Source organism: Notolabrus celidotus, chromosome 1 (genome assembly GCF_009762535.1).
Source record: "Notolabrus celidotus isolate fNotCel1 chromosome 1, fNotCel1.pri, whole genome shotgun sequence".
Taxonomy (NCBI): domain Eukaryota; kingdom Metazoa; phylum Chordata; class Actinopteri; order Labriformes; family Labridae; genus Notolabrus; species Notolabrus celidotus.
Window position 1 is genome coordinate 38,509,251 of NC_048272.1, and position 26,816 is coordinate 38,536,066.

A 26,816-nucleotide genomic window follows, 5' to 3' on the forward strand; every position below is an offset into this window, starting at 1 on the left:
CTGGCTCCATTGTGTCTCCATCCCTCAGGCAGAAATTGTGGAGGATGGCACAACACGCTACCACCTCCACAGAGAACACAGGGCTCACCTCAAGGGCCTTGAAAAACACTGAACGCCATCTGGCCTTCATGATGCCAAAGGCCCGCTCGATAATTGAACGGGCCTTTGAATGGTGCCGGTTAAACCGGGCTTCCACTGCCCCTCTCACAGGCTCCCTGTAGGGGGTTATCAGGGTGATGGGCTGTGACAGACAGGGGTATCCCCCATCACCCAAAAGACAGTATCCTTCAGGTGGGTACAGGCTCTGAACAAAGAGGGGGCTGTTCTTTAAAACCCTCGAATCATGCACTGACCCTGGGTACCCAATAAAAACATCTAAAAATTGACACTTGTGGTCACACACAGCCTGCATCTGAACAGAATAAAACAACTTTCTATTAAAATAACATTGAGCATCATGACTTGGCGGTTTAATTCTAATGTGGCAGCCATCAATGCTGCCAACAACATGATTAAAAGCTGCAGATCCTGCCAGGTTTTCAAAGCCTGCTCCAATCCTCGCCAGGTCATCCTGGGGTGGCAAGCAGATGACCCTGTTCTTTAGGCCGATGACTGTCTTTGAAACTTTGTGAACAATGTCATGTATTGTTGAGCGGGGAATGCCAAAGGCTCGTGAAACCACCCGATAAGATGTGGCACTTGCCAACCAAAAGAGAAAGACGAGGATCTCCAGATCAAATCCCCAGCCGTGGTCTGATGGTGAGCGCAGGATCTCAATCAGGTGGAGTATTGTGGGTCTGGAGAGGCGGAAGTCGGGACGGAGGTCACTTTGGCCATCGAAGTACATGGCCAGAACTGGTACACAGCGGTTCACTTGGCAGTACTGAGATTGATGTCTGAACTGAAAATAAAGATATTTTCTCATAATATGATGCTTTGAAATTTTATGTGTTCAAAAGGTATGTAAAAATTACTCAGAAGATTTATGTGGCTACAATTCTGTGACATATGTTTCCCCAGCAGGTGGTGTAGTCTGACATTATGACATTACATACTGTAATTCCACATTATCTAATATATCTAATAGAAACGGACTAATATCATCTTTTAACTTACAGTTTGGCTACGTCTTGCTAGTATAGCAACGACGGCACGTCTCAGTCTTCTCTGTCTTTCTCTTCTTACTCTGATTCTTCTTCGAAGCATGATGAGTTGAAGAAGAGTCAGAAGAAAAGCAGAAATATTCACAGGAGGCATCTTTCGGCCGTGAAGTGAGGAAAGTTTGGGAAAAACGTTTGAAACGGAGTGACAGTAAAAGTCAGGCACGACAAACAAATAGGTTGTGGCGGGAAAGTATTGTTGGTATTTATTTATTAAAATAATGTGTAATACATTTATTTATTACATTTGATTATTGTGACAAAATATACTGTTGAGTATAATAAGTTTAATATTAGTTATCACTGAAATCCATGCCGTTTTACAGTGTTTGAGAAATTATATTTGCTAATATCAAACTTCTAACTGTAAATCCCCAGCCGTACATGAGCGACGTCATAGTTGTACGACAGTGATTACGTCACTGTCAGCGGCCGGTCAGTGAGCGAGTAGTGTCCGAAATGTTGTTTTAATTTTGCTGAGTGAGTGCACTATATAGTCAACTACATCTAATTCACTATATAGTGAGTAGGGAGTAGGGAATGAGTGAGTGATTTCGGACACAGCCTAGATCAACGTGCTGGAGAGCCGAGGCACATCCACTTCCTGAGGGGGCGTGGTCAGAGGGAAAACAGAGTGTTCTGATGAGGAATGAAGAAGAGGACTTTTCAGGCATGCCAAAATCTGATTTCAAAGTGTTTTTTTGAGCATAAACTTTAAAGACATGTTTTGGGGACCTCTTAGACCAATATATATTGATGAAAAAAGCGTGATATGTCCCCTTTAATAATAACAAAATGTAGTTGAAAAGAAAATCTTGCGGAGGATAGTAATTATCCTCTTTAGAAAAAATCTAGTTGTAAAGTTGATGCATACATGATTTGCTGTTTAAAAAAGACAAATGTTGTAATCAGGTATTGGAGCAGAAATAGAAGAAAAGTGAGTCTATTACTAACAATTTAAAGTACTTCTTGACCTTCGAAATAAAGTGGAAAAGCAGATTTCAAAGGTAAAGAAATGATGGTTCAAGTAAAATAAATTATCGACACAATTTCATATGTATAAATCTGTAAACACAACAGGAGTGGAGCTGAAAGATGACAGATTTTAAAGCAAATGATTACACCTTTGAAGCAAAGCAGGTGTCTTATTTCTTGTTTTTTTATAATAAAGAAAGGATGTAAACCTCTTTTGTGGGGGAAAACTTTTGGTTTAAGTAGCTTTATTATCATTAATCTATTTAAACTTCTGACGTTTTATGTCAGTAACTAACTAGTACTGTGTAAAAATGAGGTCATTCATTTATTTCCATTGTTTTTTCAGAACTTGTGACTGCTTAAAATTCATTTTTACTTCCTCAGTCATCAAATGCTCTTTGAATGTCTGTCTTATTATAACTTGTAAAAAGTACCTGTTAAGAATGCTTAGCCCTTATAATGTTACAAAGAGCTTTCAGTAAATTGAAATCAAGAATGTAATAAAAGAAAATGGCCTGATCCATGTATCATATTTGATCAAGCTTTATCCAGTTGAAAGAAAGATTAATAGATTCTCTACAAGACCCCAAATCTCAGCCTACTGTATATACATTTGTAGATAAGAGTCAGGGACAAAGACTGAACTGATGCAGTTCTGCCTGCAGGTGGAGCCATGGAGATTAGAAAAGGACCTCATTCAAATACAGCAAGCTGCAGTGGTGTACCTTGGAGGGGGGCACAAGTCTATAACTAGGGTTGCCAACTGTCCCGTATTAGCCGGGACATCCCGTATATTGGGCTAAATCGGTTTGTTTCATACGGGACCTCAGTTGTCCTGTATATTGACTATTAACTCTTGTAAATACAGCAGACTGCACTCTACAGATCCTAGATCAGATAAAACGGCAGTGGCAGATCTTGTGCCTATGTGTGATCATGTGTACTGCGCAAATGCGCCAAGTCCTGCAAAAAAGTGTGGAGATGAATCAAAGGATTTTCTCCTTGATGGCCATTAAATGGTCAGACTCAAGAAACAGATGCAGCACAGAGCTGATCAAACATGAACTTCAAATATCTGTAAACTGTGACTTGTCATGTAAGGACTTATCTCTTATCTCTGGCTGTGCAAATAGACAAAAGACTGCTTGAGTCAGTCAAGAGCAGCAAAAAGTATCCATGGAAAAAGTAACTTTTGTGAGTCATACTCCTCTTTTGCATTTATTTTTTCTTTTGCCTGATTTTTGATTTGAAGAGCCAAATTGTGGTTTCTTTGAGGTTTATTCATATGAGGTAACATAATAATACACTAAGGATTAAAAGGAGTATACACACTTTCTCAGTGGTGGACAGTAACAAAGTTAATGTACTTGAGTACTGTACTTAAGTACATTTTTTGATTAGCTGTACTTTATTTGAGTATTATATTTGGGGAAACTTATTACTTTTACTCCACTACATTCAGAAGACAATTATTTTTGACTCCACTACATTTCTATCGGTGCTCTAGTTACTCACTACTTTAGCTTTGTCTCAGTGGTTTAGTCGTACCTGTATATCGTGCATCTCCACAGTTGAACGTGGAGCAAACACAGAGCAGATTTCACTCAGATCAGGCTGTTCATGTAGAGGTGGTAATGATGTCTATAATTCTCCACCTGAGCACACATGTCCATATCTTCAGGCTGTGTTAGAGGTTTTTGAAATGAAGAATGATACGTATCGTTTGAAATGTTCTCCCTGTTTCTCACTCTGCCCAAACATACAAACATTCACCTGAGAGAGCGTGTTGAGCTATTTGTTTCATTCCAGATGAACATTTCAAACTAAGTTGTCTGTGTTTGGAGTAACTTAGTGTCTGTTTTTATTCCATGGTATAGTTTTTAGAGATTTCAAGTAATGGTTTCTAAATAAACATAATGTAACAGAATGTACTCCTATGTATTCCTGACTGCATTTATGTATTTTGAAAATAAAAAGTTTTGAGATTTTTTAAAAAGTACTTTGAATACTTCAGTATTTTTAAAAGCAAGTACTCCAGTACTTTAACTCAAATAATTTGATGGAGCAACTTTCACTTGTATTGGCGTAATATTTGACCAGGAGTATATACTTTGACTTAAGTGATGAAGCTGTGTACTTTGTCCACCACTGCACTTTCTACATTTCCAGTTGAATCAGGATATGAATATATGCTGAATTCACACATCATGCTCACACCACCATGCACTGTGCACTTGTCCCTTATTTAGTAGGGAGAAAGTTGGCAACCCTACGTATTACGTTTGTCTAAAAGGCTGCTGCGTTCAATAACGCTGACAAGAAATCCCGTGATTTCCTGAGAAACGAAAGTAAAAGTAAAGCAGGGCAGCAGACGAGACAGCCCGGTGAAGATGGCTGACTCGTATTCGTATGCTCTGCTCGTCGAACTGGAAGAAAACAAAGTACCAAGACTTAAAAACAAGTTAGTGAAGTACTTTCAGAGTAAGAAATCTAACGGGGGCGACTGTGAGGTTGACTATGAAAATGGTAGCAGGACTGCGATGTTGCGCTTCCGCCAAGAGGAGGGTAAGTTGGGCTCATGTAACTCGACCGTCTCTTTTTACTTTTTAAAGATTACTTTCAGAATAATGCTATTTTTCGTACAGACCAGCAAAATGTCCTGTCGAAGAAGGGTCATCAGATACGTTTGGACCAGGGCGTGTTGAGGATAACGGTTCGCCTACTTCCAGATAAATTACCAAAGCAGGTGAGTGGGAATAAAAAGTACCAGAAGTAGGGATAGGTACCGAATTCGGTACTTTTATAGGTACCGGCCGAATTCCGTCGGTACTACCGAGTACCGACTCACGTAAAATCAATGCCGGATGCTGCGCGGGAGCGCGCCAAACGGAGCCTGCAGCTGACGGGCGCGCGCACTGTTGAGACTGCATGGTTGAGACTGACCCTCTCTTTCTCCGACTACCTGCCCTGTTTATATCCGTTCCTGTGTGTGTGAATGCCCAACAAGAACTGACTTTTTCCCGTCCGCAGGCATTCACGTTTGTTTATTGATAAACTCCCGAAAGAGCAATTAGACGCCACGAGCACGTGTCAGCTAATATATCTAATCACCTATATAATCCTGTTTCTTTTCATTTCATGTTACATTAAATAAATATGTTAAATTAAACAAATTTGAGATTTTTTTTTTAAATTAACATTTATTACCACATAAACACACAAAAGTACTTTTATAAGTGTAACTGTGAAGGATCATCATGAATAATAAACCTGTCAGTAGGCCTACAACATTCTGTGACTGATTTCCAAACCTCTAAAAAGACTTGTTAGTAGAAAGAGAAGAATGTACTCATCACAGAAACATGCTATTCACTGGTAGTTAAAAACAGTCAACATGTAGAGCATTGTGCCATGTGAAACTTGTTACAGAAGATATGATAGCTTTAAGAGGTGACTAAAGAGTTACATCATTCTTTTTTAACTCTCTGCAGGAAGCTCCATCTGATGAAGTCGCCAAGAAACGTAAGTAACAATCAAAACAAATATCTGTTCTGCTCTTTGCCGGTAAATGTTAAGAGAAGTTGAAAGATCACGTTACGAGTGATGAGTCATTGTCGGTAGGGTCCTATCCAAACACACATACACACACACACACACACACACACATACACACACACACACACACACACACAAAAAAAAACATAAACACAGACACATACACACACAAACACACACACACACAAACACAAACACACACACACAAACGTAAACATAAACACACACATATACACACACAGAAACACACACACACTCACACACACAAACACACTTTACTTACCCCTTCCCCTAATCACATCTACAATGAATAGTAAATCATAATATTTGTGTGTATATATATATATATATATATATATATATATATATATATTTATATTTATATAAGTATTATATATACATATATATAAGTATTATATATACATATATATTTATATGTATACTTATTGATACTATCATATGATATTTAGATGAATAAAAAAAATAAAAAAATAAATAAACAAAATATTTAACCTTAATAAAGAAATGTACTTTATTAATCCCCAGGGGGTAAATTCAATTTTTTCCACTCGTGTTATTTTTGGTCATGCTACACGCACAGTTTGGTGTATATACATTCAATTTTATGCACAAACATGCAGTGGACGTGCACTTAGGGAGAGATGTCAGAGTGAGGATGCTGCCATCAACCAGCGCACCCCCAGCACTTGGGGGTTCGGTGTCTTGCTCAAGGGCACCTCGGCAGTGCCCAGGCAAGTGAACCAGCACCTCTCCAGCCACCAGTCCACTTGCCAAACTTCGTCCATGCTGGGACTCGAAACCCGCGGCCAAGCCAAGCCCCTAGGAATACCTAGGGGCTTGGCTAGGAATACCTAGGGGCTAGGGGCCAAGCCCCTAGATGTTCCTAGGTATCTTTTTTAAGGTTAAATATCTATCTATCTGTCTATCTGTCAATCTATCTATCTATCTATCTATCATCTAATTTACAAATGTCTACTTGGCTTGGTCCCAATGTATTTATGTGTTTATCTTCAGAGATCAGGAAGTTATTATGCCTTGCGCTCCTGCGACACTTTGCGGATGTGTGTTCCCCGTGTTCGGACAGAGTTTGGTAAGAGAGCGTTCAGTTTTGCTGCTCCTACTGCTTGGAATAAACTCCAGAAGGACTTGAATCTGTCGCATCTCATCTCTCTGGACACCTTTAAGTCTATCTTAAATGAAGGAAAGACCCCAGAACAGTGCCTGTGTTTTTAAATGCTGTTTTATATTCACAAACTACACTTTACTTGAAAATAAGTTGCACTTTTTAAATTATTATTGTTTGCTTCTACATACTGTCTGCATATATGTTCCATGTTGTTGAGTTGTGCCATTTATTCTGACGTGTGCTGCTGACCTCTTGGCCAGGTCGCCCTTGAAAATGAGGTCTTGATCTCAATGGGACTTATCTGGTTAAATAAAGGTTAAATAAAAAAATCAAAAAAATCTATCTATCTAATTTACCTCACATGTTTTGGTCATGTCCTGCTCTTTCATCTTACTGGGGTGTGATCTTCATACTATGATCAAGGGCTCTTGATATTGAACTTTGACAAAGTGCAGCTGCAGCTATATTTGGTATTACAGATAAAGATTACTGCACATTGAGAACAAGACATAAAGACGTTATTGCCTTTATAACACTGCTTGCACGCAGAAGAATACTACTGCATTAGAAGTCACCTAGCCCAACCAAGGCATCCCTGTGCCTGAGTGACTTATTGCACTTGATACAATTAGAAAAAAATAAATGTTCTCTGAGGGGGTCTAGGAACAGATTTAATAGCATCTGGGATCCAGTATTGATGTATTTAGGTAAATTTCAAACTTAACTGGATACTATATAGAAGATAAAATCAAAGACAGAGGTGTGGTATCCTGTGTTCCAGGATGTGGTGGGGGGCATTAGAGTCTTGTTTTACTTTCAGTACTGTTTTATTTTATGTGTGTTTGTGTTTAAGGAAAAAAAATTGAATCCATAATACCTGCTTGAATATAATGGATGTGAATAAAAATATATATACATAAAAATACAAACATGGTCAATGAAGCAATTTAAATGTTGAAAATGTACAACTAGTTGACAACTATGAATAAATAAAGGTAAAATTGAGATTAAATCAAACTATTGACAAATAATTACAACAAATAGCATGTCTTTTTTGTCCATATTTACAATTTTTCGGAGAGCTAGAAGCTCCAAATAGTACTGTCAATCAATGAGGGGGCACAAAAACTAAGCTACAGTTTACCTACTTCTGTATGTACTTTGTCCCCCTGATATTCTATTTCTATACACATAAATATACAAATATACACACATAAAGAGTGTTTATAACGTTTCCAGGATAGAAATAATCAAACAGCAACAAATGTGGATGAGGAGTTTCCCTTACCTCCATCATCAGTGTCAAAAGAGGGGGGCGTTGACCTCCTCAGCGTTGCTCTGATTCTCTGACAATGAGGAGGAAATATAACACAATCAGCCTCTTCCAGTTCAAAACACAGGTCAAGGGCACGACAGATATTTATTGTAGGCTTCATCTCGTCGCCACAAACTATCATGTACTCCGGCCAAACCCAGCAGATCCCCCCCTCCTTCCACAAACAGCTGTTGCTCAGCTGTTGTTTCTGTCTCTCTCCCTGTCACTCCACTACTCATCAAAAAAACAACAACCTTCCACTTGCCAAAGAATACCTAAATCATATATAACCCTACCCACAAAGTAAATTCACCTTGTAGAACACAGTCAGCAGATTCATGTACTTTTTTCCGTTTTGAAAAAGGAAGAAAAAAATGACTAAGATATTAGCATAAATGCGACGCCTGCGATCCCGTATTTCAGGCGGTAGCGTGAACACAGTGAAATATATTTGTTACGATATTCAAACGGTTATATCTCCGGTTTTATGTGGGTTATCAACATCAAATCCAAACTGGGAGAAAGTTTCAGCTCAGCACTTTTGATAGAAATTGACAGCAGCGCTCTATGTGGTATATTCTCTGCACTAGACCGATTTACTTTGCTGCACTGCGCTCCACACTCCACACTGACATGAGAACTTGCGTACACCAGCTGAGACCTGGATGTGAGCGTATCCTCCTCCCACGTTCAGATTGATAAATGCCGACCTTTGCGTGGAAATGGTCATACAACCAGTTTTCGGTCGTACGCACGTTTGATAAATGAGGGCCAATGACTTTAAGTAAGTAAATAACGTGAAAATGTGACCTCTGGATGCCCTTGTAGTAAATTATCTCAGTTCATGTTATGGTAATTATGTGATATAATCAATAATACAGATATATGTATATAGATGTTTTGTGTTTTTCTTTTTCATAATTCAATTTCCAACTGGTAACAAAAATATTCATCCCGATGTAGGGAATTAAATTTTAGATGCTCCACATTTTCTGGGGGAGGACCCCAGGCCCCCTTCTTGTTATCTCGGCATCAATACTTTTAAATTCACCCTCAACTTTGAGTACCATGGTGTTCGAAAAGAGATGCTCTTTTTTTTGTTTTTTTGCCGCTGCCCCTCAAACAGCCTGAGTACGCCACTGTTCCAGTCATTTAAGATGGCAGCTACAGCACCATGCTTTGGGTCATCTCATTCCAAGAAAGAGTCCGTATTGATTAAGCATTCCTTATAGGGATGGTGGCTTAAACCGCGAGAAAAGTTAAAGACAAAATTAGTAAACATGGAAAGTGTCAACCGTATTTGCAATGTCTGGAAATTGGGTTACCCCATAACGGAGTATTCCTAAGAAATGACATATCTAGATCTATGAGGGAGTGAGACTCTTGCCATGCATTAAACGTGGTCAGTATTATAGGATTTTTTTGTGAGAGTAACAAGATGTTTCTTTGTTCCTAAATATGGAATCACACTTAGAGAAGTGTTCTTCATTTATTTCATGTTGCTCTATTGATACCCATGTAACCTCACTCTTTTCTGCATTAAGCCAAGTCCAAAGAGGTTGGAATTGTCCACCCTTTGAGTATGGAGCATGTAAAGCAATAGTTTACTCTAGGAGTTTTCCTTTGCCATAGAAAAGGTGTCATGATTTTATTCATTTCTTTAAAGAAATGATTCAGATTTTTTATTTGGATACACTGGAATAGGTAAGTAAACTAGAAATTCATTTCGATTGAGTTTATTCTGCCGATTAGAGATATTGGAAAATCCATCCCTCTTTTCAGCTCTGACTTGGTTTGTTCAAGTAGTTTTATTGAATTGTCTTCAAATATTTTTCCCTCTGTTTTGCGAATGTGTGTACCTAAATATTTAAAGCCATTATTGCTCCATTTCAATGGGTTGGTAAGAAACTTAGTATTTCTGTCTTCTATATTTAGTGGCAAAATCTCACTCTTGAGGCGTATTTTCGACCAGAGCAACTTTACCCCGGAACTAGGAACTTTACCCTGGAACTACGTGCGTTTCGACCGATGGACCCAGTGTCTAAGTAGTTCAGGGGTAGATAATCTCCCCCCTGAAAAGCCCCTGCTAGGGGGGTAGTACTTTTCAAATGTCCGGGGACTTTCGGGGGGCCTACAATGCTGAACGTGTCTGATTGGTAGATTAACCGCAGTGTTTTTATTTGGCCCACCGTCCAGAAATAACATCACACACATCTGTGATTCACTTGATTTCTCTTCCTTTAATTTCTTCTATCTTTTTTGTATATGTGTACTTTTCAAAAAAAGAAGACGCTGTGATTCCCTTGATTTGGCAGCTTGTAACAGTAGTCTTCTCTAAACCAACCGCAAATGCGTCTCTCCCGGTGTTACGGTTTAAAAGTGACCCTGTAAACTGGAGACCTTCAGCTGAAGGTAGCGGTAAAGTAAAGGTGAGCTTGGGCAATCTTGTCTGCAACCCCTGGATAAGGATATACTGCTAGAGAGAGAGCACCGTTTGTTAAGATGTTGGCTTTTGGCGCTGTGAAAAGTGTGTTAATATACTTAATTAATTTCTTCCCAAATACTGTAGCCTCAAGTGTTTGAAAAAGAAATCTTGGTTCAATCCTATCAGTTTTTTTGTATCCATAGATATTATCAGCATAGGCGTCTCGGTCTTTTGGACCATATCCACTATGTGTAGCAATCGTCGTACATTGTCAGCTCCACGTCTGTTTTTGGCGAACCCTGTGTGATCAGGGTGAATTACCGTTGGTATAATGTCTTCTAGTCTGCAAGAAATTAACTTGTCTAAAGCCTTATAATCTGCGTTTAAGAGGCTGAGGGGTCTGTATAAGTCACATTTCTGTTTGTCCATGCCTGGTTTTGGGAGCAGTATAATTGTTGCCATTTCCAGTGAATCTGGTAATTTTCCCTTTTCCAAAGATTCTGTAATCACATTCGTAAGAGGAGTGAGTAATTTCCCTGAGAAGGCCTTTAGATACTCTATTGGAAATCCGTCTGGTCCTGGTGCTTTACTATTCTGTAGGGAGTTAATAGCCTTGAGGACCTCCCTCTCCGAGATATAAGCATCAAGCTTTTCTCTATCATGATCTTTTAATTTTGGGAGAGGTATCCCGTCTAGAAATGTTTTTGCTGCAGCATTATCCTTGTCATGTTCTGTTTTATATACATTTTCATAAAATTGTTTGAATTCTGTATTTATAGCTTTTGAATGATTTAGTTGTCTGCCATCTTCAGATAGTATTGAGGACACAAATGTATCAGTATTCTCCTTTATTTGCCAGGCTAGGAGTTTACTTGTTTTGTTTCCATTTCCGTAATAGTGATATTTAGTACGAGCCATAGCTGCCTCTTCTTTGTTGGTACACAGATTATTATAAATGTATAATTTTTTGAAGCATTTCTCTCTTTTTTCCTTGGCCTTATAAGCACTTTACAAAAGTATATGTCCCCTCATAAAGGCCTTGAGGGCTTCCCATATATTAGCATGTGATGATGAGTTTAGGAAAATGTCTATATTATTGTTCATATATGGAATAAAGTCAGGGTCTCTTAACATGTCATTTTTGAATCTTCATCTATGGGACTGAGATTGTGAAGAGTTGTTCGTCCTGATGAATTTTAAGGGGTTGTGATCAGAGATGATCATGCAATTTTCAGCGGGCAGGCCTTTGTCGGCACAACACCGGCGTGTGAATGCTTTACTGCTCTTCAAGGACTACAGAATTAAAACGTGTATATTAACATTATTTGGGCACGCCTTCGGGCACCGGGCTGTGAGGAGTAACGCTACACAGACAGTCTGCTCACATTTTGTAAACTAAACTACGGTACTTAATGACTTTACAAAGTTTACTTGTCACTTTTCAAACATTAGCGCTGCGTTAATACAAATAAATACATTACCTCGTCGTGGTGCATCCTGCAAAAAGTTGTCTTGTGGTCAGTTGATAAAAAGCAGCATCGAGTCTCACAGCAAGAAAGCCAGTACAGTTTATATGGACAATTTACCTAAAAAAAAGTCTTATGGTTTTCCATATTTTACGAACAAATAAAATACTAAGTTAAAATGTTGGATGTCAGTACAAGACATGGGCAAAGTTTCATACTGTGAGGTAAATGTGTGGTGAAGTAACCCTGGAGGAGCCTGCAGGCTGCTAAGAAGGGCTTGTTCAAAAAGTCATACAAGTATAGCAGAAGTGTAACATGCTCAAATCGTGATGCCACCTATTGGTGAATATCTTTAAAAGAGCATAACAAATGTAAAACTTACCAAACAGAAACACCCCGCTCTGTTCTGTGTGACTGGGGAATTTTGTCTCTTTCCAAACTTTCCAGGTCAGATTTGGAGTCCAACACATATGGTCATTATTTCTAATATGCTTTTTTTTTTTTTTTTAAAGAAAAACATGACTTTGCAACAGTGGAGGAGGCTTCTGGAGTATGGTAGTAGACCTTAAAAAGACTGTAACTAAAAGGAACAGTTCAGACAAAGACTGAATTGACTGTTTTCAAAGACACCTGAGATAAGTTAAGAATAGTTTGAGCTGTTAATCATGTGACACCACTACAAAGTTATCAGAAGGTCAATATCAGGTCGACAAGTAGCATAAGTAGCATAGTACAGGTTTAAAGATACATTTCAAATGTGTCCTGGAAATATCTTGTGTGTATTCACACTTTTACTTTGAGCTATGATTGGATAAAAAAAGACTTGATGTTAATACCAAATGTAAAGATTGCCCCGAATTGTCTCTCTTTGTTTTTCAATGCCTCTTCATTCTCTTGACTTTCATGTCTCACTAACAGCAGATGTTGCTGAAAAGAAACCACGTGACACTGAAGAAGCCAAACCTGCAGCCGAAGTCCAGACTGAGGTCAAAGGCGAAGATGATGAGACCCAAGATGAAGAGCTCTGCTCCGCGCTGGCTATTATAGAAAATATACCAAATCAAATGAGCCAGGAGTATTTGGAGATGGTGATTGAAGGTGTTTTCAAAGATTATGACCCGCCACCCACCTCAGAAAGCTTCACTCTACAAGTCATTCCGAGCATCTCCTCTGCCGTGGTGACTTTCTTGAGTGGAAAAGGTATGGATTTAGTATACGCATCTGTGTGTGTGTGTGTGTGTGTGTGTGTGTGTGTGTGTGTGTGTGTGTGTGCGTGTTTGTGTGTGTGTGTTTGTGGATGTATGTGTTTCTGTGTGCGTGTGTGTGTTTTTGTGTGTTTGTGTGCATGTGTGTGTGCATGTGTGTGTGCGTGTGAGTGTTTGTGGATGTATGTGTGTGTGTTTGTGGGTGTGTGTGTGTGTGTGTTTCTTTTTTGAAGATCAAAGTTTGTTTTATTTGAATTGGGTTTTATTTTTTGTAATTTTATTTTTATTTGGAAAGGTTAACATCTCGGAAAAAAATCAGTATGTCCAGATAGCCACTCAGTCCTGAAATGTTTCTGTCCTCCATCATCTTTCCATGTGAATGCATCCATTTATACTCTTAACATTTAAACACATACTGTACATACATTAATCTTCACCTCTTCCATCAATCAACACTCATTTTCTTGCATATACTCCTTACACAAACCATCAGATATATAACTCTTTACAGAAGAACTAGGGGAGCTTACATTTATGATGTATTCTCTAAGGAGGGGGAAGGGTTAATACCTTTTTGGTGGAGTTGAACAAAATCTGCTCACACTGGGGTTATAAATTGAATCCACTTATTCCAAATTTGATCAAATTTGTCCTTTTGGATCCTCAGAGAGTAATTCAATCTCTCTATTTTAAATATTTCCAAAATTGGGACAGAGAAATCGGTCTATGGTCTGAAAGATCAATTGTACCAATGTTACAGTCCTTTATTAAAAGCTTATCGGCAATAAATACAAAGAAATAGTCTATCCTTGAGTAAACTGAGTGTGGGAATGAGTAATGTGTATAATCTCTACTGATTGGATGCAGATCTCTCCAAATATCTATAATGCCCAACTCCTCCATTAACCCTCTTACTTTTCTAGTCAGAGCCCCACCCTGAACAGCCACGCCGGAGGAGTCCAGAGCGGGATTCAGCCTTATGTTAAAATCTCCCCCGCACACTACCACCCCCTGAGAGTTGACCATTAGATCAAATATATGCCTATAGAACCTAATGGATATAAGAATGGCAACTCCTCTCTTGTTGCCTGACTTGTGTGGAGAGAAAAAATACATGTGTAAATCCCATCCTGATCAGTTTTAAATGTTCAGCCTTACTCGTGTGTTGCTTGGAGATTGGAGATTTGGGCCTTCTCTTTCTTCCGCTTGGACAAGACCTTACTTCTCTTAATTGGATTCAGGACCCCATTCACATTAAAAGAAATAACTTTCACCAATTCACCCTGCATTAAGTTTCAACTGAAGTAAAGTGATTCCTCCCTCCCCCCTAGATCAACAGTAAGTGTTCCCTAAATAACGGACTTACAGAACTTAAATAAAGAACAATTTGCACATATAACATTTGATCTTTTCTCAAGACTTCAAACAGTGAAAACATTTCCTCATCTGTGAGGGAGAACCTCCATATCCCCGCTGGGTTAGAGGGCCCTCTCCTGCAATAGCAGTGATGGAAAAGTCTCTATACTTTGTACCTCGACATTTTTGTTAGTTACAATTTAGTCGTCTAAACCAGTTCTGTTCTCTGTAGCCATTTTTTACCTCACCCCCGCTCTCTTTTCTTCATGTCATCCTCGACTTTAATTCAGTCTGTCTCTTTATTTTGTTCCCGTCAAAACACCTGCAGCTTCTCCTTGTAGCCCGGTCCTCTGCTCGCCCCCGTTGTCCGTCGCGTCCACGCCGGCTGCAACATCTGTCGCTGTATCCTCTCAAGAAGCGAAGCCGGCTGTGTGATTACTTTCACCAGCAAACCCTAGCCAGCCAGGTCCGACGTTGCCTCCTCCAACGTATCGTAGGTTCTTGCCCCGTCTTCATGGAAACCCCTCAGCAGAGCTGGATACAGAGTCTGAAATCGTATGTTGTTTTCCTTCAGGACTCTCCGTGTCTCCACGGACTCTCTCCTCCTCGCCAGGATTCCGGTGCGTAGTCATGGTTGAGGCCGATTTTGCAATTTTCCCAAGTGTTTTTCCCTTTGCCACGCCAATTATCAATTGGTGTGGCAAAGGAAAGGTTTCACTTGCAATTGATAATTTCATCCTTCATTCTGTAACTGAGGAATCTGACATGGATCCATCTGGGCTGTGTGCCCGCATGGTGTTGCGGTGCTATGGCGTGGTGGGCTCTTTCTATCTGTAAGTCTGTCGTGGAGGGAATATCGAGATTGCATCTTAGCAGCTTCTTAACAAAAGAAAAAGTTGCTCTCGGATCGCCCTCCGCTCTCTGGGGTACTGCATATATCCTCAGGTTCTCTCTCCTTGAGCACCCCTCTTGGTCTGTTAGCTTCATCTGTAGCTGCTCGTGTAGCTTTAGCATTTCTCTAAGATAAGATAAGATACTCCTTAATGACCTCCTCCGTGTTTTGTACCTTTTCCTCATTCTCTACAATCCTCGCCTCAGCTTCGTCCAATCTTAAGTTAGTTTTTGTAATTCGACTTTAATGACTGCTAGCTGTTTTGTGTTGTCTTGCCTGAAATCCCGTATTTCACGATTAGATCAGAGTCAGGTTCACGGGTTCTTCCTCTCCGTCCATTCCGTCACTCTTGTTGCTAGCTTGAGGAGGGCTAGCCCGACACTGCTGTTGCTGCAGTACACTGGTTTTCTGGATATTTTGGGCAGGTTTTTTACTCTTATATTTAGAAGCTTTCCTCACCCGTTTCTTAGTAAAGCTTAAGATGCAAAAATACCTCTAAATTGTTGACTTTGGGGCTAAGTTATTTCGCTGTTGTCGAGAGAGCTTTTTTTATGCTGTCATCCCCTCGGTGACCCTGAATTGGGTTTTAAATGAGTTATTGGCCATTGATGGTAGCTGTTTCATCAAGTCCTTGCTAATCCTTCCTGCTAAAAGTTTCTTGAAAGATGGTGTCTCTTTCTTGGAAACAAAATGAGTTGTTTGTTGTTTATGTTATTATCTTTTCTTTTCTTTTTTGAACAATATATTTATTGATTTTTTACAATTAAGACAGAGTAATGAACAGAAAGGCAAACTAAACTAGTTTTGTACATCTGAAAAGGACAGAAATAAATAACTAAATAGATAACGCATAGCAAAAAACAAGTAAAATTCAGAAGTAATTTGCACATACAACAATGAAATAATAACCATGAGAAGGGAAAATAGATGAAAATACATTAAGAAAGTACAAACAGACAGACAAACAAATAGTTAAGAAGTGTCTTAACTGTAAGTATTTAAAGAAGTGTTTTTTTGGTAGGCAGAACATTTTACACAACTGTTCAAAAGACATAAGAGTGTTTTTCTCAAAGAGATTTCCAAATGGATTATTAGAGCCATTCTTTAGAGAATGGTACGACTGAATGTAAGGGATGCCAGCTAGAGGCACACCCGGTGTATGGCACTGTTCTAATTGTTTCCATGCAGGAGCATTAACTAACTGTGTTTGCCAAAGCCAAATTTCCCTTAATTGGCAGCCCAATAGTATAGTTGGAAGTCTGGGCGCTTTAGCCCTCCACATTAGGGGGTACTGTAAAGGGTTCTGATTTTAATCCTAGGAACCTTTTTTCTCCAGATAACGAAGATAACAACCTTTGCAAATTCTTGAAGAAGCTTTTGGGTACGGATATTGGAAGGGTTTGAAATAAGTAGAGAAATGTAGATAAGATACTCATCTTAATACAATTAACACGCCCAATCAAAGATATTGGCAGTTCCACCATCTATCTTAGTCCTTCTCAACCTTTTTAAGTCGGACCTCATAATTAAGTGAAAAGATTTTATCTAATTGATTATGAATTTCTAAACCTATATATGATATGGATTTAGAGTTCCATCAAAAAGGAATATTGATCCATGGGATCATCTTATTGACCTTATTGCAATGGCTTAGGGTTCAATAACCAGTGCAAAAAGTAGGGGGGAGAGGGGACAGCCCTGTCTGGTACCACGCAACGGGGAAAGGTGGTGAAATGTCAGTATTTGTTTGTATCCTGACAGTAGGGTTAAGACGCAACAGGTGGATCATTTTTAGTATATTTGGGCGAAATTCATTCTGTGAAAACTATAAATAGAAAGTGCCATTCTACACGGTCAAAGGCCTTCTCAGCATCTAATGAGATGGCCATGACTGGGTCTTCCATAGACTTTGCACAGTGAACTACATTAAGAAATCTCCTTACATTATCTATTAAAGAGGGATTCTGTATAAATCCAGTCTGATCATCTTTGATAAGACATGGGATTACTTTTTCAAGTCGAGAGGCAATGATTTTTGTGAAAATGTTGTATTCAGATGACAAAAGAGAAATTGGTCGCTATGATTCACACAGTTTAGGGTCTTTCCCTGGTTTTGGTACAACTATAATACGCGCTTCTTCTAGGGTTTTGGATAAACCATTGCTCCTAATTAAGTCATTAAACATATCTAAAAGAGGTTCTATAAGTCGATTTGAAAATGTTTTTAAAAAGTCAATTGAAAATCCATCAGGCCCTGGAGTTTTTCCTGAGGGTAATCGTGCCAGAGCATCTAACACCTTTTGTTTGGTTATCTCACTTTCAAGATCATGCTTCACAGTGTCTAATAATTCTGGGATATCTAGGTTGTCTACGAATTCACATGCTTCTTGTGCCTTCTCACCTTGTGAGGAGTAAAGATCAGTATTGAAATCTAAGAATACATGATTTATAAGGAGTGGGTTACGGATCATCTCGTCCCCGACGCGTGACTTACTGACAGGGATGCATCTTGTGGCATCTTCCCTCCTTATTTGCCATGCTAAAAATTGCCCTGCTTTGTCACCCTGATCATAATCGCATTTTTAACTTAGCCATTGCGTTCTCCACCTCTCGCGTGGTTAGAATATTGTACTCTGCCTGTTTTGTAATCAGCTTGTCTCAGATAGTCTGTGATTGTGAGCAGGTATGTTGATGTTCAGGAGCTTTAATATCAGACTCAGTAAGTTTAATTTTAATTTTAATTGTTTCTTTTTCTAGGAAGAATAGCTAATAATGCTACCTCTGATACTAGCTTGGAGGGCAAACAATTGATGGAGAGGCAGTCCCTTTGTTAATCTTAAGAAACCAATCCAATTGCTCACTAATTAATTTGGTAAAGTCAGAGTCATTAGCTAGATGGCAAGGGAACCTCCAATGTTTGGAGTTTGTGTGCAAATCCTGAAAGGCGATTTGGAGCAAGAGGGGGGCATGATCTGAGTCATCAGTGCGTGAGTCCTAGCTAAATATCCGCAGGATAAGATAAGATGGATTTTCGCGGCATGGCTAAAAAAAGGTGTTGATTCTGGAATAACTGTTATGCACATGTGAGTAGAAGCTATATTCACGTTGAAGTCTATGTCCCTCCTGCCATACAGTGCTCAGCATAAAAGAGTACACCCCATCTGTAAATTAAGATTTTAATCAATTTCTAAATTAACAAAAGAACAATTTCAAAAATGTTGACAAAACTGAGTTTCATAGAACATTTGTTTAACTCATATCATGAAAGTAAAGTTAATAATATAACATTTTCAGTTTTACTCAAAATAATTGTAGCAAAAATGAATCCACCCCACACCGAAAACTGCTATATCGAGTATTTTGTATGACCTCCCTGATTTTTAAGGACAGCACCAAGTCTTCTAGGCATGGAATGGACAAGTTGCCGAGTATTGTTTCATCAATCTTTTTCCATTCTTGGAGGATGACCTCTTTTAGTGCCTTGATGCCTGATGGAGAGTGATGCTCAACTTGTCTCTTCAGAATTCCCCACAAGTGTTCGATTGGGTTCAGATTAGGAGACACACTTGGCCACAGAACCACGTTCACCCTGTTCTTCAGAAATTCAGCTGTGGTCTTAGATGTGTGTTTGGGATCATTGTCATGTTGGAAAAGTGCATGACGACCAAGGGCACGGAGTGATGGCAGCATCTTCTCCTTCAGTATAGAGCAGTACATTTGTGTTTCATGATTCCATCAATGAAGTGAAGCTCCCCAACACCAGCAGCACTCATGCAGCCCCACATGAGGACACTGCCATCTCCATGTTTTACTGTTGGCAGTATGCATTTTTCCTTATACTCCTCACCTTTGTGATTCCAGACAGTTTTGAAGCCATCAGTTCCAAAAACATTAATTTTGGTCTCATCACTCCATAGTACAGTGTCCCAGTTGTCTTCACCTTTTTCAGCGTGGGCCCTGGCAAATGCTAGGCGGGCTTTTTTGTGCATGGGCCTTAGAAGAAGCTTCCTCTTTAGCCAACTGCAGTGAACTTGCATGGTGGTTTTCTTCAACCCTTCTCATCAGAAGATGCTCCTGTCAGGGTGTTAACTTCCTTGGACGGCCTGGACGGCTCTGAGGGATTGTTGCAATTCCATCCTTTTTAAATTTCTGGATCACTTTTGCTCCAGTATTCTGACTGATGAGTAAAGCTTTGCTAATCTTCTTTTAGCCTTCACCTTTCTTGTGTAAAGAAATTATTTTCTTTCTCAGGTCTTGTGAAAGTTCTCTTCCATGTGGAGCCATTACTGACAGCATGAAATGGGAGAGGGTTTTCTTTGTTAAGTATTGCCCTTTTATAGTCAGGTGTCTGCTGATGAATGGTTAGACTCACCTGTGGTTGAATTCTTGTCAAATAGAATTGCGTAGCCAAAAATTAAGCTTTGCTCCTAAGACTTTCATTGGGGTGTACTCATTTTTGCAACATGGTCTTGGATGAATTTGTTAGAACAATTACTTTTTTCTGTGTGCAAATCAACAAATCTTGTTTGCAATCAATAGCCCACATGTGTGGAAGTATTTAATAGCATTGTATCCACAAAAAAAAAATACTGATCCTGAAAGGAAACTAAAGGTTTTGTATCAAATCTGTTAGGGGTGTACTCATTTATGCTGAGCACTGTATATCAAGTAAGTTCAAGTCTGTAAGTTATTTTTTGAGTAGTTTAGCAGCTGAGGTCAAAGGTTTGGGGGTGGAAGGGGATCTGTCCTTGATTGGATCTAATACAAGGTTAAAGTCACCACCGATTATAAGCTCAGAAGCGGTGCAAGATATATGCAGAAAGAGGTCCATTTAGAAGTTTGGTGGTCTCGGTTTGGTCCATAGATGTTAAGCATAGTGATCATTTGTTCTCCGATATGTCCCCTAACCGAAATATATCTGCCCCTCTCCCCTTCTCAACTTATTCTGCCAGAAAGGGGATCCCATACCTAAACAAAATAGCTACTCCCCTTTCAAGTGAGGTAAATGAGGAATCAAATATTTGGCCTTGCCATTGTTTCCCAAGTTTACAATGCTCTGCATCGGGTAAGTGTGACTCCTGTAGGTAAACCACATCAATTTCCTGCCTTCTGAGGAAGTTGAGAATTTTTCTGCGCTTGACCGGCTAGTTAAGTCAATTAACATTCCAATTCAAAAACGTATATGGCTGTGTCATTGTGGGTAATATAACAACAGTTGAAAAGTCACAGCTGCCTGAGTTGTCAGCTGAAGGATGACAGCTTGGTTTTGGCACATCTTCATAAGTTGACAACATAGTTTGAATTATACTTTGAAATGAAAAGAATTAGAGCTTTAAGTATTCTAAAAAAAATAAAGGCCCTGTCTTCTACCTTCCCTCCCTCATCCAAGCCCCACCCACCTCATGAAAAGGGAACTGGTCTAAATAACCTACCATCATCATGCGTAGTTACTAACATCCACATCTCTGACCAGTGAAACCAAGCTACCCAACATTAAAGCTGGGGTTGGTAGTCTCGGAAAACTAGCATGAATTTGAATGTAGCATTTCTTCAGGACTCCGTCTAACCCCTCCCCTCCTCCCTCGGAGCGCCTCCAAAACTACGACCCCCCCCTGCTTACATGCACAAGCGCCGCTGACTTGCGACCATATGATGGTGACTGATTCAAAACCGGTCCTCACCAAAACATTATCATAATGAAAGTTAAAAACACAAACAAACATGGCTGCTGTTAGTACTCACAACTGTCATGCTAGCATTATCCAGTTGTACTGGTGACACGATATCAGGAGAAAAGTTATAATACATATAATACTGTAACAGCTCTACTGTTTGTTAAACCTGTTCAGTGTAGATGCTCTTAATTCCTACAGTGTTGACAGTCATTGAAGGCATCAGGAGAGGTGTAGAGTGTGTGAGCTGGAGAGAGGAGAGACAAGAGGAGAAGTTCTTCATTCATTCAAACATTGATTGTTGTTTTGTTGGTTGGCGTGATCACGGCCGACAGTGACCGGTTATTAAAGATCAATGTGTTCATGAATCGGCTCGTCATCCCTACAGCGCCCGGGCGGACGCTACAATACATCTACATTTCTGTAAGACTTACTAAATGTCATTAATTCTTTTGCTTGTCAGAGCCCCCGTGGTGAGAGCTTTTTAGACTCTGATCCGGACTACAGTCCTGAGCAAAGCCCCTCATCAGGTCAGAGGGGACAGGCCCCGAGGTCGAGCGAGAGGGGCAGTCAGTAGAGTCAGGGGAAGCAGAGGCAGGGTACGGGGACTCGGAGTGCAGGCTGGGGAAATGTATGCGCAGGAGGCGGGCAGAACAGCAGGACGGGATTTGAATGGTTTAAAATTTTGGCACCCAAAAAACGGTGATTGGTTGGTGTTTTCCCAGGTTTACTCCGGCTGTAGATAGCAGCTTTTCTTCACTCTTTTTTAAGAACACATTATGTATTGATTGCCATCAGGACATAAAGATCATTTTAACCAGTATAACAAAAAGTGTATCTAAATCTGATTACCAACCCCAGCTTTAACTGACAAACATGAACAACTCCAAACTGAAACATTTCAAAGCTGCCAGAGAGTCTAAGGGGGGAGCATTTTGAATTACCATCCATTTTAGCCTCGAGTGGCTCAGTGCTAGCAGTCGACAGGGCAGGTGACTTTTGCCTCTATCTTCCTTAGTGACAGCGTCGATTGTTTTAGGAGGCATTTCGAGTGATGCTGTGACAAGTTGTTAGCAGGTGTTATCAAAGTAAGTGCCCAAGCAAGAAGAGAAGGAGTTAAAAATATTTTGTTGGGAGCTGATTTCACTGCAACCTCTATGCCGCCATCTTGGATTCCCTATGTAATTATCAAGCGGCAAACTCCGGTCTCAAACGATGAAGCCAATGCGGAAGTGATATAAACTGCAATACATCGAAAATCCGCTTGAGGCTGGCTGCAGAAACACTGGAAACCACATAGATATGAATGGGAAAAAGACGATCAGCCTGGTTCAAAAAACGGCTTGGCCCTACAACGCTAATCTCTCTAATGGCACACACTGTACGGGGGGTGAATTTTTTTCTAACGTGACGGTTAAGAAGATATTAAGATTATGAGTTTTGCCCAAATAAGGACATGACTGACGTGACTCCCGGTCGGGAACACACAGCCATTGGCTAAGAGACTCACACTACGTCACACTCTGCCTAGTTGAGTTCCGCATTACCAATATGGCTGCCGCCGTCGATTTGCTTCAAAACAGCTCTCAGGAACAGATGGGTGACGTCACGGATACTACGTCCATATTTTTTACAGTCTATGGTAATTATCTTTGAAATGTAACTTCCTAACTTGCTATTTATTTCTGTCTCCCAGAAAACAGTTACTTTGTGACAAGTTGCCCTCATAACAAACGCTTCACAAAGATGGGACTTGCAGCTCGGCCTCTTGAAGTCACAAAGCAGGCCTTAGTGGACGACGTGAAATCTTGCAGTGAAGCGGTCCTCAGTCTGTACTTTAACAGGGAAGGAGAGGATGTTGAAAATGTCGAGTTTAAAGAAGTGGAACAGTCTGCCATCATTACGTTCAAAGACCAAAAAGGTAGAGCATTGATATTATATAATGGTAATCACCATATACTACCACCATTGAATTAAATCTACATTATATGATTAAATATTTGTTGTTAACTTCTTTGCCCATAGCTGCTCAGAAAGTCTTGAAGAAGAAGACGCATCATATCAGACAGAAAGAGATCAAAGTTTATCCCTTTTACAAGTCATTGGGAATAGCTCTCTACGGCACAGACACACCTTCAATCAAACTCCCTGCTGCTATCTCTGAACCCATTGACGAGGCTCTCTGGAGATATCTGAGTGACCATCAGTCAGAAGTAGAGACTATTCGAAATCAGCTGAAAGACCACTTCTGCGAGCTCAGTCTCAACCAATCCACTATATGCTTGAGTCCTGTCCCTTCACTACTGCAAGAAAAGGATGCCAAAACCATCTTCAAAGAGTGGAGGGATACTGTAAAGTCAGCCATTGCACAAGCTCTGTTAAAATTCAGATCCCTGAAGCTTCAGCCCGAGCCAACGAAATGGGAAGAGTCTGTGACGAATATCAAACAGACGCTACTGAACGAGGATGTAGCTGTCGTTCCTGATGAAGCCAGTGGTGTCTTAACAGTAGTTGGCCTCGTGGCTGACATCAACAGACTAGAGCAAACTCTGAATGAAGTCATCAACAGGATCATCCAATGGGCTCAGAGGGAGACATTAAGTGTAACCCAAAAGATCAAAGTGGCCCCGTCCATATTCCACATCCTGTGTCAAGATGGTCTTCAGGACAAACTGCTTCGTGCGCACCCAAAACTGAAAATGTCATACAAGAAAGAGAGCGCAGAGTTTATTGTAACTGGCTTCAATGATGAGATTTTGACTGCAAGTAAAGTTATATGTGAAGGAACAGTTGCGTTAAAACGACAACATTTAGAGGTAGACAAATTTGTCCTTGACTTTTTAAAGCATGATGAACCTGAGAAACTTACGTATGCTCTCCTCACATCCAACGAGATGAATGCATCATTTGAGATCGCTGCAAAAAAGGTCCACCTGCTAGCTGTTTCTGACAGAGATCTAACTGAGGCTGAGGACCATCTGAGAAAGCTGCTGGTGTCTAAATACATTGATGTTGAGGACAGTAATGTCCTGAAGAAGCAAGAGTGGAAGGACCTGGTCAGTAAATCGGAGAATACAAGGAACAAGCCACTGAGAACAATTCAAATCTGTGCTGATGGTCAAAGAGTTGTGGTGTCTGGCCACAGTGACGGAGTCGAACAAGTTAGCAGTGAACTTGAAAAGTTCCTAACGCAGAATGCAGAAGTTGAGGAAACTGTTAGTGTCAAGCCCAATGAAAAAGTTCAGTACATTAAAAAAGTTGGGACATCTTGGTTGGGCAAAGTGGGCGACAGAGTGGTGCTAAGCTACAAAAAGGAGGCCATCTGTGTGAGTGGTTGCAGAGTCCATGTCACAGAATGCAAGACCTTGCTTAAAAACTATGTATCTTCCTTGGTCTTTGAACATTTCAAAGTCTCCACGCCTGGAATGAAAACCTTCTTTCAGGAAAAAGAAGCGAAGTATCTGACCTCCATCTGGAATGAAACCAGCTGCCTTGCCCAACTAGCTGATGAGACCAGTGATGGACAGGATGACCTCCGACAATATCCAAAGCCTGTGTATCAGCTTCAGACACTTGATGGAATGGAGATAACTGTTTGCAAGGCAGATATGTGCAGCTACCCAGTTGATGCAGTAGTTAATGCTTCTAACCAGAATTTGACACTCAATGGAGGTCTTGCAGGAGCACTTCTTGTGGCTGCTGGCCCTCAGTTGCAGCATGAATGTGACAAACTGATCAAATTAAAAGGACAACTCAAACCAGGGGATAGCGTCATAACAGGAGCAGGTGGGCAGCTGTCCTGCAAAAAAGTAATCCATGCAGTGGGACCTGTGTATGACTCAGCCAACCTCCCAAGGGTCCTGGCACAGTTGAAAAAAAGTTTCAAAGCAAGTCTAGAGCTCGCAGAAAAGAGCGGCTGCATCTCTGTGGCTCTGCCTGCCATCAGCAAAAACCAAGGCTTTCCTCTCAACACATGTGCGGACACTATCATCAAAGCAGTGAAAGAATACTGTGATGAAAAATATGGCGACAACACCCTGAAGAAAATCCATTTGGTCAACAGTGATGACAGTGCGGTTGGAGCTATGGAGTTAGCTGTCAAAAAGGTGTTTGGAAGCAGCGGTGTCATTCAGTCTCCAAAAGCTCCCTCTACCACTTCACCTGTGCCACTGAAACCACTGCCACTGGACCCAAATTGCATTGGCCAAGTGCAGACCAAAGAGGGCTTGCACATCACACTTATGAAAGGAAATATTGAGAATGCCACGGTAATTACATTTTACTCAGTACAGAGAATGTGTTTATTGGAAAACCAATCCTAGAGATGGACCAAATTCATAACAGTCCTTAGGGATTGATTGATTTTATTCCCACTGAGCACTGATACGACCATGTTACTGATAACATTTATTCATTTTCAGACGGAGGTGATTGTGAATACTGTGTCCACAGACCTTGATCTAAGTAAGGGTGCAGTTTCAAACTCAATCTTCAGAATGGCTGGGCAAACTCTTCAGCAGCTGGTACAGGCAGAAAATCAGATTGAAGAAGTCGGTGAGGTCATTGTTACAGCAGGCTGCAACCTGAAGAGTAAACTCGTCTATCATGCAGTTGCACCTCAATGGAACAAAGGCAGAGACACATCTGAGACGGTAAAGGCTTACAAAATGTTGAATTATTGCTCTTATAGGAGCCTGACAGTCCACAAATGCCATCAGGTCTTTATTGCAGATCTACATTTTTTGATACCTCTCTGTGCATATCATCTTAAAAATAAATCGGCTAGCAAAACACACCACATTTGGAGTTAAGCTATTGTCTGTTATTTCTAAGGTTGAAGTAAAATCGTTGTTGCAGGGGCTAGTGTATGGCATCAATCATTTTACACTTGGCCATTAAAAACATTTTTGCTTATTCTTCCAGACCTTGAAGGACATTTTCAGTGACTGCTTGGCCAAAGCAGAGAACAGCGGCATTGCCTCTATATCCTTTCCCGCTCTCGGCTCTGGAGACCTTGGCTTCCCAAAAGACCTCGTAGCGTCACTGTTGTTGAAAGAAATCGTAGAGTTCAGCAGTAAGAGAAAACCTCAGCACCTGAAAAAGGTCGTGATCATCCTTTTCCCAGCAGACACAAACACTATCCAGGTAACAAAAGAAAAATGAGCTTTATATTTTGTTCATGAACAGATTGTATAACTAAAATGTAACAGTATTAAAAACTTGAATTCTATTTAGGGCCGTCAGTTGGAAAAAAATAAAATGAATTCCTGAATTTTAAAAATAGTTAGTCACATGTCAGTGTGTTAATATCCAATCAAAATACAGTAGTGCTGTAGAACTACCACACTTCTAGAATCAATGAAGTCCGTGTTGCTTCAGCTTAACTGTGATGTTGAGAATGTTTTGGTATCTGATGTCTCTGCGACTCTGTCTCCAGGTTTTTACTGATGAATTCAAGAAGCAGTTCCCCAGTGCCTCAGTCACTGTCACTGCAGTGCCAACAAGTTCCCCACAAAGTTCAGGTGGATGCATTTGAATCATCAAGTGTAATGTCATGCTGTTCTCAAAGCACTGATATTGAGTAACAGAATTGTTCATATTTATATATTTTATTTGTGAAATTATTTTAAATGAACAAGAACAAAAAA

General features: G+C 40.1%; 1 protein-coding gene across 2 annotated transcripts in view; it reads left to right on the plus strand.

The window, feature by feature from the left end:
- The first annotated feature begins 4,484 nt into the window (after nucleotides 1–4,484).
- LOC117823222 (protein mono-ADP-ribosyltransferase PARP14-like) overlaps nucleotides 4,485–26,816 on the plus strand; it is a 28,088-nt gene continuing 5,756 nt past the window's right edge. Inside the window, exons 1-9 of one of the 2 annotated variants that reach the window (XM_034698333.1) lie at nucleotides 4,485–4,700; nucleotides 4,781–4,881; nucleotides 5,627–5,657; nucleotides 12,962–13,243; nucleotides 22,865–23,089; nucleotides 23,194–25,436; nucleotides 25,590–25,820; nucleotides 26,092–26,313; nucleotides 26,606–26,690. In XM_034698333.1, coding sequence (XP_034554224.1) covers nucleotides 4,526–4,700; nucleotides 4,781–4,881; nucleotides 5,627–5,657; nucleotides 12,962–13,243; nucleotides 22,865–23,089; nucleotides 23,194–25,436; nucleotides 25,590–25,820; nucleotides 26,092–26,313; nucleotides 26,606–26,690 — 3,595 coding nt within the window. In that variant the 5' untranslated portion in view covers nucleotides 4,485–4,525. The remainder of the gene's footprint in view (nucleotides 4,701–4,780; nucleotides 4,882–5,626; nucleotides 5,658–12,961; nucleotides 13,244–22,864; nucleotides 23,090–23,193; nucleotides 25,437–25,589; nucleotides 25,821–26,091; nucleotides 26,314–26,605; nucleotides 26,691–26,816) is intronic. The other variant, XM_034698340.1, reaches the window with a different exon arrangement.